This window comes from Dama dama, chromosome 14 (genome assembly GCF_033118175.1).
Source record: "Dama dama isolate Ldn47 chromosome 14, ASM3311817v1, whole genome shotgun sequence".
In the NCBI taxonomy this organism is placed as follows: domain Eukaryota; kingdom Metazoa; phylum Chordata; class Mammalia; order Artiodactyla; family Cervidae; genus Dama; species Dama dama.
In genome coordinates this window covers 19133866-19151692 of record NC_083694.1, presented here as the reverse complement: position 1 = coordinate 19151692, position 17827 = coordinate 19133866, and the positions used below count along the sequence as shown (strand labels likewise).

The 17827-nt window shown below is 38.4% G+C and overlaps 2 protein-coding genes across 10 annotated transcripts in view; one reads left to right on the top strand and one right to left on the bottom strand.

The window, feature by feature from the left end:
* SPATA17 (spermatogenesis associated 17) overlaps nt 1–2048 on the bottom strand; it is a 218614-nt gene extending 216566 nt beyond the window's left edge. For all 3 annotated transcript variants that reach the window (XM_061160043.1, XM_061160042.1, XM_061160044.1), the window contains exon 1: nt 1935–2048. In XM_061160043.1, the coding sequence (XP_061016026.1) occupies nt 1935–2002 (68 nt within the window). In that variant the 5' untranslated portion in view covers nt 2003–2048. The remainder of the gene's footprint in view (nt 1–1934) is intronic.
* A 265-nt stretch (nt 2049–2313) lies between these two features.
* The window catches only part of GPATCH2 (G-patch domain containing 2), a 191502-nt gene continuing 175988 nt past the window's right edge, over nt 2314–17827 (top strand). For all 7 annotated transcript variants that reach the window (XR_009695754.1, XR_009695755.1, XR_009695756.1 and 4 more), the window contains exons 1-2: nt 2314–2477; nt 16457–17176. Coding sequence is in view for 4 of the 7 variants with exons in the window: in XM_061160038.1 (XP_061016021.1) it covers nt 2422–2477; nt 16457–17176 (776 nt within the window). In the remaining 3 variants the exon portion in view is untranslated. The remainder of the gene's footprint in view (nt 2478–16456; nt 17177–17827) is intronic.

Sequence of the window (17827 nt, the reverse complement as noted above, 5' to 3'; positions counted from 1 at the left end):
GACCCGCAGGATCAGAGTCTGCATTTTACCAAGACCCTTGGGTGATTCTGATGTACACAGAAGTTTGCAAAGAACTGATCTGGTCAATAACATATGGGAAAAGAGAACAATTTCTTAAGAAAATTACCTGTTGATTTTCTCATATGTTAACATTTTATATGTGTTTTTCTCCTATGCTATTCAATACCTTGGTTTTTTTTTTAACTAGGCAAACTTGGGAATTTCACCTTCTTTAAAGACTTTCATTCATACTGAAAATATTAATAATAAATCAAATAGAAGAAAAGTCAGCCTATTCTTTTCATGGCCTTTGTACAGCCCTAGTTTTTTACCCAGGCAACCTCCAGTTTCGGGAAAATGTACATATTGTTAAAAGCCATGAGACAGGGACAAGGATTAACACTGAAATCTGCAGAAAAAGTTATGTCTGCTTGCAGTTCTGTGACACTTCACCAGGCTTTTCTAGAACACTCTTCTCAAGCTCTAAAAATACAGATTAATATGTTAACTTGTAAATCTGTGAAAACCAAATGATTATTATACAGAAAAGTTCCTAGTGCAATGCCCAGTGTATAATCAGTGCTTAAAAAAATGGTAGTCATTTCCCTCCCTGTTTACACTTACTCTATTGTATTTATCTTTTAATTGTCTATATTCCACATTAGATTGTGAACATCAGAGGGATGAAATTTATTTTTTTTAGATGTGTATGTCATACATATCTTCATACATACCTTTAACATACATACATACATACATATGTCATACATACCTTCAACAAAATTTACCTATTACAGATAATACAAAATTTCTATGTTTAGCTCTTTTTAGTACATTTAGGTAAACCAGGACCAATGACTGAGTGAAAGATTTATTTATTGAATCATTAGACAAATAATATTTGTGCAGCAAAATTAGGTGTCAGAAACTAAAACAGACACTGGAGGCAAAAACAATGATAAGCAAAACCACCACTTCTACTTTAAAAAGGGATAATATTTATATTCCTCATATATTATCTCAACCAGAATGCAAAATTAAATTGTGATAAGTGCTGTGAAAGAGGCACAGGGTACTCTAAGAACGTACTGAAAGAAAGTGAAAGTCCATCAGTCGGTCCGACTCTGTGACCCCAGGGATCGAACCCAGGTCTCCCGCATTGCAGGTGGATTCTTTGCCAGCTGAGCCTCATGGGAAGCACAAGAATGTAGTAGGTGAGATAAATGTTAGAATTTAAGAACCGCTCAGCAAGATTGTCTTCTTGGCATATTTTCCATTGGTCTGGTATGTCACTATATTCTACCAATGTCCTTTTCACCATTTTGGAATTTCTCTTAGCTTAGAAAATGTCCTGAGGCATTGCTTCCCGAAGACCATTGTTCAAATGAACCTTTTGTAAGATGTTTAGGTGTAGAGAGATGGATAGGGCCGACAGTGTCTTCTTCAGCCCTCTTAACAAATTGGTATTGATTATCCTGTCAGAATAGTTCACATACTGCCACTCTGGGAAGACAAGTGAGTCACAGAACAGTTGCGTTCAGCGACATTCGTGACATAATGGAGGTAGATGGGGGACACTCCGAGCTCACCCAGCTACGGAGACAGGGTGAGCCCAGTGAGGCCATCAAACTTTCCATAAGAGGACACAGGTTTCATCCCATTGTGGCGTGACGATGTCAAAGGAAAACACTTTTTCTACTGGAATTTTACTTAAATTATCTCCAGATGATAACCATGGTCCCCCTGCATCGGGAATCCCCCTGTATGCCAACACTACTTCTAAATTCGCGATTCTGTTTGCGGTCTACCAACGAGGAAGAGAGGTGAGTGGCACTCAGTGAGTCAAGCAAAGAATTCACAGGACGTTCGGGCTGAGTAGTAACCGGCTGGGGGTGAAGCCAGGCCTTTTCGCGCTCCCCTAATTGATGCCCTACCTGTTCCGGTAGTAGTACTGCTGGGCTAAACTCTTCGACCGGGCTTGCAGCCTGGCTAACGTGGCCATAGCCTCGGCTCGCCCGCTGCACCTCCGGAGTTACTCTCGGTTTCCTAGGCAACCGGGCTAAACCATTCCACCGATCCCGGGGATTCAACTTTCGTTGACTTCACATTTCCCCCCAAACACACACTCTTTCAGCTTCCGGAACAGCAGAAAGAAAAACTAAGAAACTTTGCTTATTAAAGATTTCAAATTATTGACCCCTCTCCCTTCTATGAGCAATAAAGAGGAGATTTTCAGAGAAAGAAGCAGTGGAGGGGGGGAGGAGAACTAATGGTTGCTCCCAGCTTCCGGTTTCCGCTTGCTGTCGGCTTCCGGAAGCTCAGCTCAAAATGCTGAACTGCTACTGGGAAGTCGCTGGTGGTGCGGTAGTTGGAGTCTGTTCTCGGGCCTGAGCCTCGAGGCCAGGCTCTTGGGTGTCGTTAATGTTCGGGGCCGCCGGGCGCCAACCGATCGGAGCTCCAGCCGCCGGGAACAGCTGGTGAGGCTGGCCACCTGGGGATGGGAGATCCGGAAAGGGTGTGATGGCCGGGGGCCGCTGGACCTGGAATGGAAGGGGGAGGGAGTTGTGATGGATGATCTGAAGACCTTTAGGCCTTGCTCTCTTTTCGTTCCTGGGATGGACGCAGTTTAAGGAAGGCGTGGAAGTGTGTGCTAAAGATTTTCGAAGGAATACAGTCAATGCTTGCTGATTGCTTGTCTACTACATCACAATAATGTAGAAGGAAAGCTTTCTGTACGCCCGGAGCAATTCATTTCTTCGTTGACTGTTGACAAGACGAGGATTACAGAAGAATCTATCTTACTATAGGCATTATTTCCTCATTTTCCTTTTTAAATTTGCAAGATTGTACCAGGTGTTTTCGAAGATCAATTCCCAGAAATCTAGACTTCTGGAAGTTTAGAAGTGGAGGAGACTTTGCCTTCCTACCCCCTTTTTTTGGAGTAGGCGTAACCTACCAGTTTCTGTCCCTTGAACATTCCATTCTAGTTCAAATGAGATGTGCATGGGATGTCCCCTGAGAACTTACAATGTCAGGGTTAAATTTAGGGTTCGACTGCAGTATTATACCGCTAAATCACTTTAGAATAATAAACTGCTTTGACTTGGCAAAGTTCTTTCACAAATAGCTACGTTTTATCTTTATGAGGGTCCTATGATAGGAGACTATCAGGAGATAGGATAGGAGATTAACAGAATATTTAAGGGACTTGTTCAGTGTTGCCATGCAGCCTTTAGCCCTAGAGCTGGAAGCTGGGTTTTGGATTTCTACTTGAAAACTATTTCTACTCCTGTTTTTCTCACAAGACGTTTTCCTCCAAGTATACCCAAGAAGAGCAGTGAAACAAACAAAATTTCCACTGACATTCTCAAACATAAAGTTGAACAACAGGTGAAATGCAGCTGAAATGTGTCAGTCCATTCCTAGATTCCGCAGCAAATGAGAATCTGAGAGATTCTAGTAGTCCGTGATCTCCAAGAATTTCTTTTGCATCACCTATCATTGAATAAAGAATGTCTTGCTTGGAATGTTTTGAATGAGATTAGATCATTCTGTAGTTCATTTTATAATGAACAGACTTGGTTGCGCTCTTTTGAAAATTTTTTTTAGTTGAAATATAGTTAATTTACAATATTGTGTTAGTTTTAGGTGTTCAGCACTGTGATTCAGTATTTTTACAGATTGTACTCCATTAAGCATTATTACAAAATAATGGAGATGGGGCAAATTAGGGGTATGAGGTTGAGATACAAGCTACTATGTACACAATAGATAAGCAACTAGGGTACAAGGTATAGCACGGGATTATAGTCATTATCTTGGTTATGCTCCTTTTAAATACATTTTCCTGTGAGAAAAATAAGGAGCACTTTTTTTAAATGAGCATTTTATTTTAATGGTAAAGTAATTAGCATAAAATAAAACACATAGTTCTTAAGTGTTTAGTATTTTTAGTTTTGGCAGTTGTATATACTGTGTAACCACAACACAAAGCAAGATACAGGACATTTCCATCATCCCAAGCACGAGTCCCTCTCCAGATTACCTTTCTTAATGTTTCAGCATCTTTTTAAGAGGGGGAGACAAAATGTGCCCTGTAGATTGGTCTGCTCTTGCTGTAGTGATACTGATTTGTAGGATAGATGACAATTTAGTGAAAAAATAGGACTTTTTAAACTCCTCTTCCTTCTTCTATCCAAATCATGGTTAGGTACCTCTTTGTAAGGGAAGATCCTTTGGAGTAGGAAATGACAACCCACTCCAGTATTTTTGCCTGGAAAATTCCATGGACAGAGAAGCCTGGGGGGCTGTGGTCCCAAGGGGTCACCAAGAGTCAGACATGACTGAACACACACACACACACACACACACACACACACACACACAGACACCCTTTTTGTAATATAGAGAACCTTCTTTCAGTTCTCTATTTTACTTGAGATGGAATACATCCTTTCTTACGGCATCAGAGTATAACATAGTGCCTAGCATGTTACTGGTGTTTTTGAATAAAATTCTTGAATTATGCCTGATTTGACAGAATGAGTGTTCCAGAAGTTTAGATCCTGTATTTTCTAGTTTATCTGTGTGACCATCTTGTTATTCAGACTTTCTTAATGGAATTTTCTTTTTCATTCATTCATCAGACATTGACTGTACTATACATGTGTGTTTTATCCCAATGACGAAATCTCAGTGCCAGTCAGGATGCTACTTAGTTGGTGTAGTTAATTGGTGCCAGCTTTAGTATATACATGTCATCTCATGTATTGGGTTGCCAAGAAGTTTGTTTGGAGGTTTTTTCTACAGTGTTACGAAAAACCTGGGTAAACTTTTTGGTCAACCCAATAAATCTTTTGAAGTAGGTGCTGTTATTCTTTGCATTTTAGAGATGGCAAGACAGGAGCAGATATTGTTTAAATAAATATTAATAACTTACCCAAGCATCATATTTGCAGTATTATTCTAGTCTATCTGGGCTTCCCTTGTGGCTCAGCTGGTAAAGAATCCGCCTAAATTGCAGGAGACCTGGGTTCAATCCCTGGGTTAGGAAGATCCCCTGGAGAAGGGACACTTCTAGTATATCTAAAAATAAATTTCTTAGTTGTCCTAGTGTACTTCCTGTGTGTCTGAATGAGATACCTTATCACAAGGAATATATAAACTGGAAAGTATATGCACAGGTTTGTTAACTAGGCCTGATGTAGTTAACTCCCACCTTGACTTCAACCTTTTCTCCAGTGTCTAGGTTAGTTTTTCAATTTTCAGGCACCAGGTGGGTAACTGTAGAGGATTTCTCTCTTTCTTAATCTTTTGTTAAAAAGTAGAACTCTGATATTTTATAAGTTAAAAGCCTAAGGAAGAAAAGCTTTATACAGTTAAAAAAAATCCCATGATTATTGTGTGTGTCAGGAAATATGTTTTTTGTACAAGTTATTCTTGTAAGTCTTGATAGTTCATGTATTTATAAAATCTTTATAGCTGAAAGTGTCTGTCTGCCCTTCCTGCCACCTCATACACATTTTTGAAAGTAGGGTCGAAGAGTGAACTAAGTCAGAAGAGAAAGACAGATGTTGTATATTAATGCACACATATGGAGTCTAGAAAGATGGTACTGATGAACGTATTTGCAGGGCGGCAGTGGAGACGCAGACATAGAGAACAGACTTGAGGACACAGTGGGGGAAGGAGAGGGTGGGATGAACTGAGAGAATAGCATGGAAACATATACATCACCGTATATAAAACAGATAGCTGGGGGGAGTTGCCGTGTGACACAGGGACCTCTCACCCCAGTGCTCCGTGACAACCTAGAGGGGTGGGATGGAAAGGGAGGTGGGAGGGCTTAGGAGGGAGGGGACATATGTATACCTGTTGCTGATTTAGGAGGGAGGGGACATAAATGTATACCTGTTGCTGACTCATGTTGTTTTATGGCTGAAATCACAATATTGTAAAGCAATTATCCTCCAATTAAAAAAAAAAAAAAAAGAACGTAAGGTCTAGAAAGTATCTCTTGGTACTTAAAACGTTAACCTGACTTTTCAAAATTGATTTATTTAATGAACAAATCACATTTAGAATTTTACATGCAGTTCCTACTTTTTACTTTATTAGTCATTTTTATTTAAAGTCAACTTTTGAGCTTTTGGGAAAGATTTTAAAGCTTGAACTCAACAAATTTTTAAAGTTAATTATTGATAATGTAATTATCAAATCACTATTTATGTATAAAGCTATAGTATCTATTTGTTTCACTTTATGTGTCTTTGCTTTAAAAATAGCCATGAGAAATAAACTATATTGATTCTGGACCTTTTCTGCTATAATTTTATTTCTATTTGGTATTTTGATTTCTTTAGGTCTGTAAAACTGCATAGTGAAAACTTTAGGTCTGGAAAACTACTTTTCAATAACTGCTATTTTTTTAATCTGACCGTTTTCTTTATGGTCAGTTTCATACCCTTAGGTTTGTCTCAGTCAGTTTTCCATTTCAATTTGAAATCTGAATTGTCCAAATTTTCAGTGAAGTCATATTTTTCCTTTGTTATTTGTTCGTTCATTTAGTCCTTAATTGATTTGTTCACCTAGCTGTTGTTTAGTCGCTTAGTCTTGTCCGACTATTTGTGACCCCGTGGACTGTAGTCTGCCAGACCCCTCTCTGTCCATGTGATTTCCTAGGCAAGAATTCTGGAGTGGGTTGTCATTTCCTCCTCCAGGGAGGGGATCTCCCCAACCCAGGCATCAAACCCAGGTCTCCTGCATAGGCAGGCGATTCTTTACCTAGACTTTTTTTTAAAACATCTGTCAAGCATTATTTTAGGTACTTGTAATTAATATTCAGTGGTCTTCATTCTCATTCCTATTCTAAGAATTCAGATTATGTTATATATTCAAAAGTATTGAGTAGTCACCATGTATAACCAATGCATGAGACTCATTTCCCAAATATTAGAAGGTTGCCTAGATGTGTTTATTATATGCTATAAATATTATTATATTATGAAATGTTTTTTAGACTTTAAATTATTTTTGTTTTAGACTTTGACTTTCTTTCACTTAGGCAGTTTTTTATTCAGTGGTTTACATCTCAAAAGTGAATACAGTGTAAGGAAAAACGTTTGAATAACTCCTGAAGTCATTAAATGAAGAAAAAGAATCAAAAGGATGATCTTCAAATTTAAATAATGAAGGAGCGGTCTTATTAAATCACTGTTTGGAAAGTTGAGTTAGAAAATCACTATGTGGAAATAGAATTTGATTTTTTTTTCTGAAGCCTGCCATGTGTGATCCGTTTTTTGTCTTATTGGCAGTAGGGTAAGGAGGAAGGCAAGGTTTCTGAGGGTTCCCCTGTGACAGAAATGACAAAATAGCAGCTGCCAGCAGTACCTCCAGTTGAGAGCAAGTCAGTAGAACTTTTGCTCCCATCATGGGAAATGAGTTTTTCTGTTTGATGGCAAATCTTGTGACTCTTTACTTGGAAGGATGATATCCTTTCTTTACTTTTTTTTTTCCTCTTGTATCTTTATTATTATGATAGGAATAGGTCAAACACACAGCATTACTTTTTTTTTTTACTAAGAGGGGTTTTTTTTTGTTTTTTTTTAAACCAAAAGTCTTTAAGGAAGTGCATGGATTTCTTGAAATTCCATGCAAGACTTTTTCAAGTGTCTTTTATCTTCCCTCTCTCCATCATTCAGAGAGTTTCAAGAACTCAGAAAGGTTGACGGTCTTAGCTTTTATTGTGATATACTCGGTGGTTATAGTATAGTTTGTACCTTAAAAGAACAATGATTTGATATTTCAGTAACAATTTCCTCTTATGTGTAGAGGTTGTTAAAAGATGAAATAACTGCTGTCACACTTAAGTACTCATTCTTATCCTCCAAGAATCCCCACAAGGTACTCATTAAATGATGAATAGAGTATAATTTAGCTTCCAAATTCTTGCTTTGACTCTTAAAGCTCATGTTCTTTACAGTTTTCTCCCAGCCTTTTTCTCCCTCTAGAGAATTTTATTCCATGTTTATTGCCCAGTGTCAGTATAACATTATAATTAATCATTTGCATGTTTCAGAATAAGGTAGATTCCTCCCACCCCCATGCTACTCTTTTAAAAGAGAGAAAAGGTTACTTATGATTGATGGTTTTATACAGATAGGTCATGGAGAAGGAAATGGCAACCCACTGAAATATTCTTGCCTGGAAAATCCCATGGACAGAGGAGCCTAGTGGGCTACAATCCATGGGGTCACAAGCGTCAGACACAATTTAGTAACTAAACCACCACCACCACCACACACAGATCAAGGAATTTCTAAGTTAGCCCAAGTATTACCATTTAATGTTAGAATTATTCTTAATTTCTTGTCCTAAAATACATAAATAGAGAAAATTGAAGATATATCTCTTAATAGGTTACTAGACTGAGATTAAGACTTATTTTAACAAATAATATTACCTTTAAGGAAGGAAATCTATAAATCCCTATGAGCAGCAGAAATCTTAGTCAAACTTTAGATAATTCTTAGGAATCATATTTTGTTAAATCAGTCATAAAATTTAACCCTTGATATATGGACTTCCCAGGTGCCTCAGTGGTAAAGAGTCTGCCAAGCAGTAGACGAAAATTCAATCCCTGGGTTGGGAAGATCCCCTGGAGAAAGGTATGCCTACCCACTCCAGTCCAGTATTCTAGCCTGGAAAATCCAATGGATAGAGAAGCCTGGGGGGATACAGTCCATGGGGTTGCAAAGAGTTGGACACGATTAAGTAACTAACACATTCTCTTGTGATTTTTTTTTTCATGCTATATTTTTCTCTTCTGGGAATAGTAGTTATTGCTTAATACAGGCTTCAAAAAAGTAGTATTTTGCCACTGACAAAATAGTTAGTTGTTGGTTATTGAGGGGCATTTGTTTTCTGGGCTTTCATGGTCTTCAGCTCCTGCTATGCTTTCCTCTACATTGTTGATGCCCTTTAAGTCCCTTGATTCATTTGTCAACTTGTCAGTTCTTCAAGGACATAGGAGAGGTAATTTAGAATTAAGGCAGCTTCCTCACTTTTCTACCTTGAACCAAAAACATTCATAAAAACCCTTAAACTCAGTTGCAGGGTTTTCTACATCATCTGATCTTCCTCACTCCAGATCAGTGGTCCCCAAACACCAGAGACTGGTTTTGTGGAAGACCACTTTTCCATGGACTTGGGGAGGGAGGACTAGGGGGACTTGTTCTGGAATGATTCAAGCACTTTACATTTATGATGTACGTTATTTCTAATTTAATGCAGTCACTGATCTGACCTGAGGTACCAGTCCATGCCCAGAGGTTGAGGATCTTTGCTCTAGAGCATACATTTTTTAAGGAAGGTCTTTTTCTGAATTAATTAGAACTTAGTGTTAAAGGAAACCAGCAAGAGCTATTGACTCTTTTATTGGATGTTAATGTTGCCTGGAGGTGAACAAACAAATAAACAAACTTGACCTTTGGCCAAATATTCTTGTGTAAAACGGGCATATCAGATTCTGGATTGATTATACGTTTTAGATTGCTCAGCATAATCTAATATGACCTGAAGAAACAAAATGCTTATCAAGTCATTTCCTCTGAAAAAGTCCAACTTTATATAAATAATGGGGCGGTAATTTTATTCTGTTCATTTGGACTAGCTTAAGAAAATGATTAGTGAGCTGTTCTCTTAGACATTATACTCAGTGCAAACTAAGCCCAAAAGATTTCATTTCCAGTGGGTCTCAAATGAAGAGGAATTGTTTTATAAATATGAATATAAAATTTTCAAGTTAGCTTAGTGGTGATTCACTGGATTTTACTATAATTCAACCTTTAAAACTATGGTTGCTTAATAAAGAGATTTTTGTACTGGAGAGTAACATATTTCCAGTGTTCACCTCCATTAGGAAAGGACTTATTTAAGAAAATATCTTTAGGATAGCATGTTTCAGGGCAGTGGTCTTTAATAACTGCCAAGAAAAGGGAAATGAAGGAGCTCCTGATCATGTGACGGTCTCTTATAATGACTTTATTTCTGTGAAGCTTGTTGATGCCAGTTTTACCTGAGAGATATGAGTGAAGCCACTTGACAAATTGTAATAGTACTGACTCATTTACAGAATTTTGGTTGAGATTGACTTGCAAGACTGGTGAGCTGAAACTAAAGGGGAAAAGGTGATTTGAACTTGCAGTTCAGTTCAGTCACTCAGTCGTGTCCGACTTTTTGCAACCCCATGGACCGCAGCACGCCGGGCCTCCCTGTCTATCACCAACTCCCAGAGTCCACCCAAACTCATGTCCATTGTGTCGGTGTTGCCATCCAACAATCTCATCCTCTGTTGTCCCCTTCTCCTCCTGTCCTCAATCTTTCCCAGCATCAGGGTCTTTTCAAATGAGTTAGCTCTCCGCATCAGGTGGTCAAAGTATTGGTTTCAGCTTCAACATCAGTCCCTCCAATGAACACCCAGGACTGATCTCCTTTAGGATGGACTGATTGGATCTCCTTGCAGTCTAAGACTCTCAAGAGTCTTCTCCAACGCCACAGTTCAAAAGCATCAATTCTTCAGCGCTCTGCTTTCTTTATAGCCCAACTCTAACATCCATACACGACTACCGGAAAAACCATAACCTTGACTAGACGGACCTTTTTTGGCAAAGTAATGTCTTTGCTTTTTAATATGCTATCTAGGTTGGTCATAACTTTCCTTCCAAGGAGCAAGTGTGTTTAACTTCATGGCTTAATTCCATGTTTTAATTTCATGGCTGCAGTCACCATCCGCAGTGATTTTGGAGCCCAGAAAAATAAAGTCAGCCACTGTTTCCACTGTTTCCCCATCTATTTCCCATGAGGTGATGGGACCAGATGCCATGATCTTAGTTTTCTGAATGTTGAGCTTTAAGCCCACTTTTTCCACTCTCCTTTTTTACTTTCATCAAGAGGCTTTTTAGTTCTTCTTCACTTTCTGCCATAAGGGTGGTGCCATCTGCATATCTGAGGTTATTGATATTTCTCCCGGCAATCTCGATTCCAGCTTGTGCTTCTTCCAGCCCAGCGTTTCTCATGATGTACTCTGCATACAAGTTAAATAAGCAGGGTGACAATATACAGCCTTGACGTACTCCTTTTCCTATTTGGAACCAGTCTGTTGTTTCATGTCCAGTTCTAACTGTTGCTTCTTGACCTGCATACAGGTTTCTCAAGAGGCAGGTCAGGTGGTCTGGTATGCCCATCTCTTGAAGAATTTTCCAGTTTATTGTGATCCAAAGTCAAAGGCTTTGGCATAGTCAATAAAGCAGAAATAGATGTTTTTCTGGAACTCTCTTGCTTTTTCAATGATCCAGTGGATGTTGGCAATTTGATCTCTGGTTCTTTTGACTTTTTGTCACTTAAATTTGTTTTTTCCATATGTTTGTAATTTTTTTTTTTCCTGAAAAGCTTTTTAAAGTAGTTTTTAGCTGATTGGTATTTGAACCACATGATAGAATACATTAGATTCTTCTTGTTAAAGTATTTTTTTTGTTTCTCCTGAGAAAATCAATATAAGATCAGATAAGACTAGCACAATTTTAATAATGTTTTAAAGAAAGTTTGCTTTCGTTTTTAGTAATACTCTTGGTTATATTTTGTTAAATTACGTCAAAGCAGTACTAATGAATTAATTTAAATGAAATTAGTTAAGTAGTATCAGAATTTCAGTGGATTAAATCTCATGTGCTAATCTTTTTCTAATGTTAGGACCATCACAGTTTCTCTGCTGAAGTAAAGCACTAAATTGTCACTTTCAAAATAACCTGCATTTTTAGTTGGAGGTTATATTCATGTGTTGAGTTAATTAAATTCATGTAACTATTTATAGCCAGTCTTTCACCTATGATAAGGAAACAATTTCTTTAAAAAGTAAATTCCTCCAGAATCAGGTGATAACGAGTCTTCTTTTAGACAAAGGGTCTTTATTGTGGTATATGTTACACTGGCTTGTTGTTGGATGTTCAGTTGCTTAATTGTGTCAACTCTTTGCAACCCCATGGACTGCAGCACACCAGGCTTCCCTGTCCTTCACTGTCTCCCAGAGCTTGCTCAAACTCAGGTTCATTGAGTCGGTGATGCCAACGGACCTTTCTTTAAGAATTTTCCACAGTTTGTTGTGATCCACACAGTCAAGGGCTTCAGCGTAGTCAGTGAAGAAGAAGTATATGTTTTTCTGGAATTCTTTTGCCAGCCAGATGCTCAAGCTGGATTTAGAAAAGGCAGAGGAACCAGAGATCAAATTGCCAGCATCCATTGGACCACAGAAAAAGCAAGAGAATTCCAGAAAAACATCTACACTAGCTTACAGTGAGTTATTTTAAAGGTGCAGTATTGCTTTCAAAGATAATAATTCTCAGACAACATTTCTTCCAAAGAAGTAATGTTTAAGGAAAAGAACAAAATATTCTTTGCAATAAAGGGAAAACAAAAAAGCAGTTATTATAACAACATATAGATATTGGAAAAAAGATTCATTTAGCTTATCAGTGTAGTTGGAATTTTAGCCCTTGTATTGGCTTACTACTCGTTTCTCTGTGATGCATATTTCTCTTCATCAAGTCAGTGTTCTGAAACCCCAGTACTACACAGAACCTTTTTAAAGGAAAAAAGAAAAAAGTATTAGTAGCCTTGCAGAGTTCATTAAAAATTGTTGTTGTTCTGTCACTGAGTCACGTCTGACTCTTTGTGACTCAATAACTGCAGCACACCAGGCTTCCCTGTCATCCTCTATCTCCTGGAGTTTGCTCAAATTCATGTCCATTCAGTCAGTTGTGCTATCTAACCATCTCATCTTTTGCCACCCCCTTCTCCTATTGCCTTCAATTTTCTCAGCCTCAGGGTCTTTTCCAGTGAGTTGGTTCTTTGCATCAGGTGGCCAAATATTTACTTGAATCACCATGTTTTAGAAAAATGTGTGTCTCTGTAGACTTTTTGTTTACTCATTCAGAATGTCAAAGGAGATAGATATGGAAAATACAAACCCACATTAACTGGAAGATAATGTCCTGTTACTTAATTGCTCACAGAATGCATTTTATTGAGGCATCATTGGTTTTTTGAATTCAACTCACTCACCCCACCCTAATGCGCTGATTTAAGTCTGTCATCCCCTTTTTGTGTTCAGGAGAATATAATGCTTAACTGTGAGTCATCAGCTTTATATAGATACATATTAAATTTGTCTCTATAATAAATAGTATCTCCTGCTACTAAATCAGTTATAAACAAAAATGCAAACTGGAAACTGGAATTAAGGAGGTGTTCTTGGGTGTAGTTGGGTGAGCATTCCGGCTCTGGAACCAGACTGTCCTAGTTTGAATCCTGCATTTCCCACTTCCTACATGTGTCACTTCGGGCCGGCTGCCTTAAATCTCTGTGTCTGAGTGTTTCATCTCCCACCTTACAGGGTTATTATGTGAAGATGAAATGAGGTCCAGTAAGTTGCCTACATATGAACAAGTTCCTTTCTTAGAGTGCATTCATAAGTCCAACAGACATAGCCTAGGTACCCAACTAACCCAACTGCCTGTATGGTACTGTATTGTAATCGATTTCCAGTGCTTTTCACAGAAGTAATACACAATAAAGAAAACATTTTAAAATCTTACAGTACAGTACCTTGAAAAATACAGTAGTACCAGCTACATCACTGCTGCTTTTACGCTTGCTTCTGAACATCCTGTGCTTAAAACAAAGATACTATACAGTACCATACAGTAACATAGACAAAGCACAGCTACTTCTAAAGGGTGCGTGCACATGACAGTGTATGCCAGACGTGTGAACTAACTCACGTGATTAGCCAGCCATGTGAACACACGTTTGCATCTTTGAAAGTTTGCAACTTGAAGGTTTGTATGTAGGAGGCATACTGCAATGCATATGAAACACTTAGAAATGGGTCTGGCACATAATAAGTACTCAAGTTTTGAAAGCCTTATATGTACCTCATATTGTAAGTGTTAAATCCACTTGAAGCACCTGTGTGTTCCTTTTCAAGTTATTATTAAAAGGAAAAGACCAGGTTGAAAGTTGTTAAAGGGATCTTGTGAGGGCCTGAAATTATGGCCTATGAAGACTATGTATAGACCATAGATCAACAAACTATCTGGCCATCCTTTGGTTTTATAAATAAAATTTTATTAGAACACAGCTATACCCATTCATTTCTGTATTCCTGATGATTGTTTTGGGCTTACCATGGAAAAAGTTGAGTAGTTTTGACGGAGACCTAATGGCCTGCAGAGCTAAAATATTTTCTACTGGGTCCTTTACGAAAATGTGTCTTGCTCTTCTTTTTTTTTTTATTTTTTTTGAGTATCTTGCTCTTCTTGTTGTTCAGTCGCTAAGTAGTTTCTGACTCTTTGTGACCCTGTGAACTACAGCACGCCAGACTTCCCTGTCCACTATCTTCTAGAGTTTGCTCAAATTCAAGTCCATTGAGTCAGTGATGCTATCTAGCCATCTCATCTTTTGCTGCCCTCTTCACCTTTCGCCTTCAGTCTTTCCCAGCATCAGGGTCTTTTCTAAGAATTCAATTCCTCACATCAGGTGGCCAAAGTATTGGAGCTTCAGCTTCAGCATCAGTCCTTCCAATGAGTATTCAGGACTGATTTCCTTTAGGATTGACTGGTTGGATCTCCTTGCTGTCCAAGGGACTCTCAAGAGTTTTCTCCAACATCACAGTTCAAAGCATCAATTCTTCAGTGCTCAGTTTTCTTTATAGTCCAATTCTCACATCCATATATGACTACTGGAAAAAACATAGGTTTGACTACATAGACCTTTGTTGGCAAGATGATGTCTTTTGCTATTTAATATGCTGTCTAGAGTGGTCATAGCTTTCCTTCTAAGGAGCAAGAGTCTTTTAATTTCATGGCTGCAGTCACCATATACAGTGATTTTGGAACCCAGAAAAATAGAATCTGTCACTGCTTCTACTTTTTCCCCTTCTATTTGCCATGAAGTTCTGGAACTGGCTGCCATCATCTTAGCATTTTGAATGTTGAGTTTTAAGGCAAGTTTTTCAATCGCTTCTTTCACCTTCATCAAGAGACTCTTTAGTTCTTTTTCACGTTCTGCCATTAGAGTGGTATCATCTGCCTATCTGAGGTTGTTGATATTTGTCCCGCAAAGCAGAAATCAGAAAATAAGCCCACCCCTGCTATAGACTCCAGAAAGTCTATAAACCTCTGTAATGGAGAATATTTTGATCCTACATGCTTCTAGAACTCAGTTTAATAAATAATTGTTAGTGATCTTCATAAGAAAGATGCATATTTGAATTACCTCTAATAAAATAATAAAATCATGTGTCTGCGTCCTGTATCTTACTAACTTACTTAGAATCTTTGAGAGTTGGGTTTGGAAAGGACTCATGTAATTTACAAGAGTTCCTAAAGAATACTGACGTTTATCCTTGCTGACTAGTGGATGATTTTTTCACATAGTTCAGTGTTTTGGTCTGCTTTTTAAGGCCTAAGCAACTGCTTCAGATTGATTGTAAACAAATTATGGGCCATAGTAGACCAGTGGGGCTCCAGGTTAAATATGAACATAGTTTCTGCCTCATGGGTTGTGAGATTAGCCCAGGGCTTCCCTAGTAGCTCAGCTTGGAAAGGATCTGCCTGCAATGCAGGAGACCTGGGTTCAATCCCTGGGTTGGGAAGATCTCCTGGAGAAGGGAACAGCTATCCACTCCAGTATTCTAGTCTGGAGAATTCCATGGACTGTATAGTCCATGGGGATCGCAAAATGTTGGACATGACTGAGCAACTTTCACTTCACTTCAAATACATGTCCTGTGTTTGGTTAAATTTTCTTTTCACATGTATTACAAATCTTGGATGTACCTGCCTGTCTGTCTGTCTGTCTGCCTTGCATATCATGGCAGTGCCTGAGCAGAGCATGTGGTGAGTAGAGGATTGTATGTTTCCTTAGAAATTGGTGTGTGTGTGTGTGTGTGTGTGTGTGTGTGTGTGTGTGTGTGGTGGGGCAGCAGGGGATTGAGAAAGTTCTCTCTACTCTTGTATCTGCTGTAGAAAAACTGGCTCTAGGGAAAGGACAGGTATAGACTAAAGTATGGAGACTTAAGGAGAAATAAGTTTTCCATAATTAGACAATAAAAATATAAAATTACTGAGCTCTTTCATTGTGGATATTATGCTTACTCTATCTTGAAGTAATTCTTATGTTTAATAAAAGAACTTATACAAGAAAAAGCTTAAAAATGAGTCAGAATATTTGGAACTGTATTTTCTTGAGTAGAAAAACTAAGTAGCTTTTAAATATTTCTTTATAATAGCTATTAATTCTAGTCAGATTTAGTGTGAATTGTCTGCAGCAATAGACTATGTTAGTATGGTTAACTCTGACTATTTAATTTTTTTTTTTTCTCTCCTTAAAAAAAATGTAGGCATTTCAGTCGAACCATGGAAGAACTGGTTCATGATCTTGTCTCAGCCTTGGAGGAGAGCTCAGAGCAAGCTCGAGGTGGATTTGCTGAAACGGGAGACCATTCTCGAAGTATCTCTTGCCCTCTGAAACGCCAGGCCAGGAAGCGGAGGGGGAGAAAACGGAGGTCGTATAATGTTCATCACCCATGGGAGACCGGTCACTGCTTAAGTGAAGGCTCTGATTCTAGTTTAGAAGAACCAAGCAAGGATTATAGAGAGAACCACAATAATAATAAAAAGGATCACAGTGACTCTGACGACCAAATGTTAGTGGCGAAGCGCAGGCCGTCATCCAACTTAAATAATAACGTTCGAGGGAAGAGACCCCTGTGGCATGAGTCTGATTTTGCCGTGGACAGCCTTGGGAACAGAACTCTGCGCAGACGGCGGAAGGTCAAGCGCATGGCTGTGGACCTCCCGCCGGAGAACCCCAACAAGCGGACAATGACCCAGCCCCTGGAAGGTTGCAGAGATCAGGACATGGACAATGACAACAGAGCCTACCAGTATCAAGAGTTTACCAAGAACAAAGTCAAAAAAAGGAAACTGAAAATAGTCAGACAGGGACCAAAAATCCAAGATGAAGGAGTAGTTTTAGAAAGTGAGGACATAAGCCAGACCAATAAGGACAAAATGGAATATGAAGAGCAAAAAGTCTCAGATGAACTCATGAGTGAAAGGTGACTTTTCTATTCTCTAAATCTAAAAATATGTCTCCAGTGTTTGTGGTTGATTGTGTTTTGGATTTTAATTAATTCTATTTGAAAGTGATTATAAGTTATAATAATGGTAGTGATACCACTGTTTAACCACAGTTATGTTTACTTATAATTTATGATGTTTCTCACAAAGCAAAATTGCTCGTTTGATTTATACAAAGTCTTCTGATTGTGTCCTAATGACTTAATTTTCAGCTACAAAGAGAAAAGGAAGTGGATTTTTAATGGGAAAGAATGCTTTTGAATAGCAACACATTTATAACTCAGAATTGTGTTTATAATTATTTATTTGTTTAATTATAGAGCTTTAGCCGTTGGTGCTTTTCAGTGTCACGATCCATCGGGGTATTCTAATTTCTGAGAACCAAACCTTGATACCACTTCACAGTGTGTGACTAGATATTTTAGGAAGTCTGTAGATTGCTAGGAATTCTGATCACTTATGAACTGTAAAACCCAATATATAGTCCAGAAATGCCTGAGCTTGTTTTTATACAAATGGGAGAAGGAGTGATCCTTTGGCAATTAGGCTAATCAATCCATTCTAGAAAGCAGGTGTATCACAATGAGAGTTGTTAAGGACTGTTTTGACACCTTCAAAAGGTAAGTGAT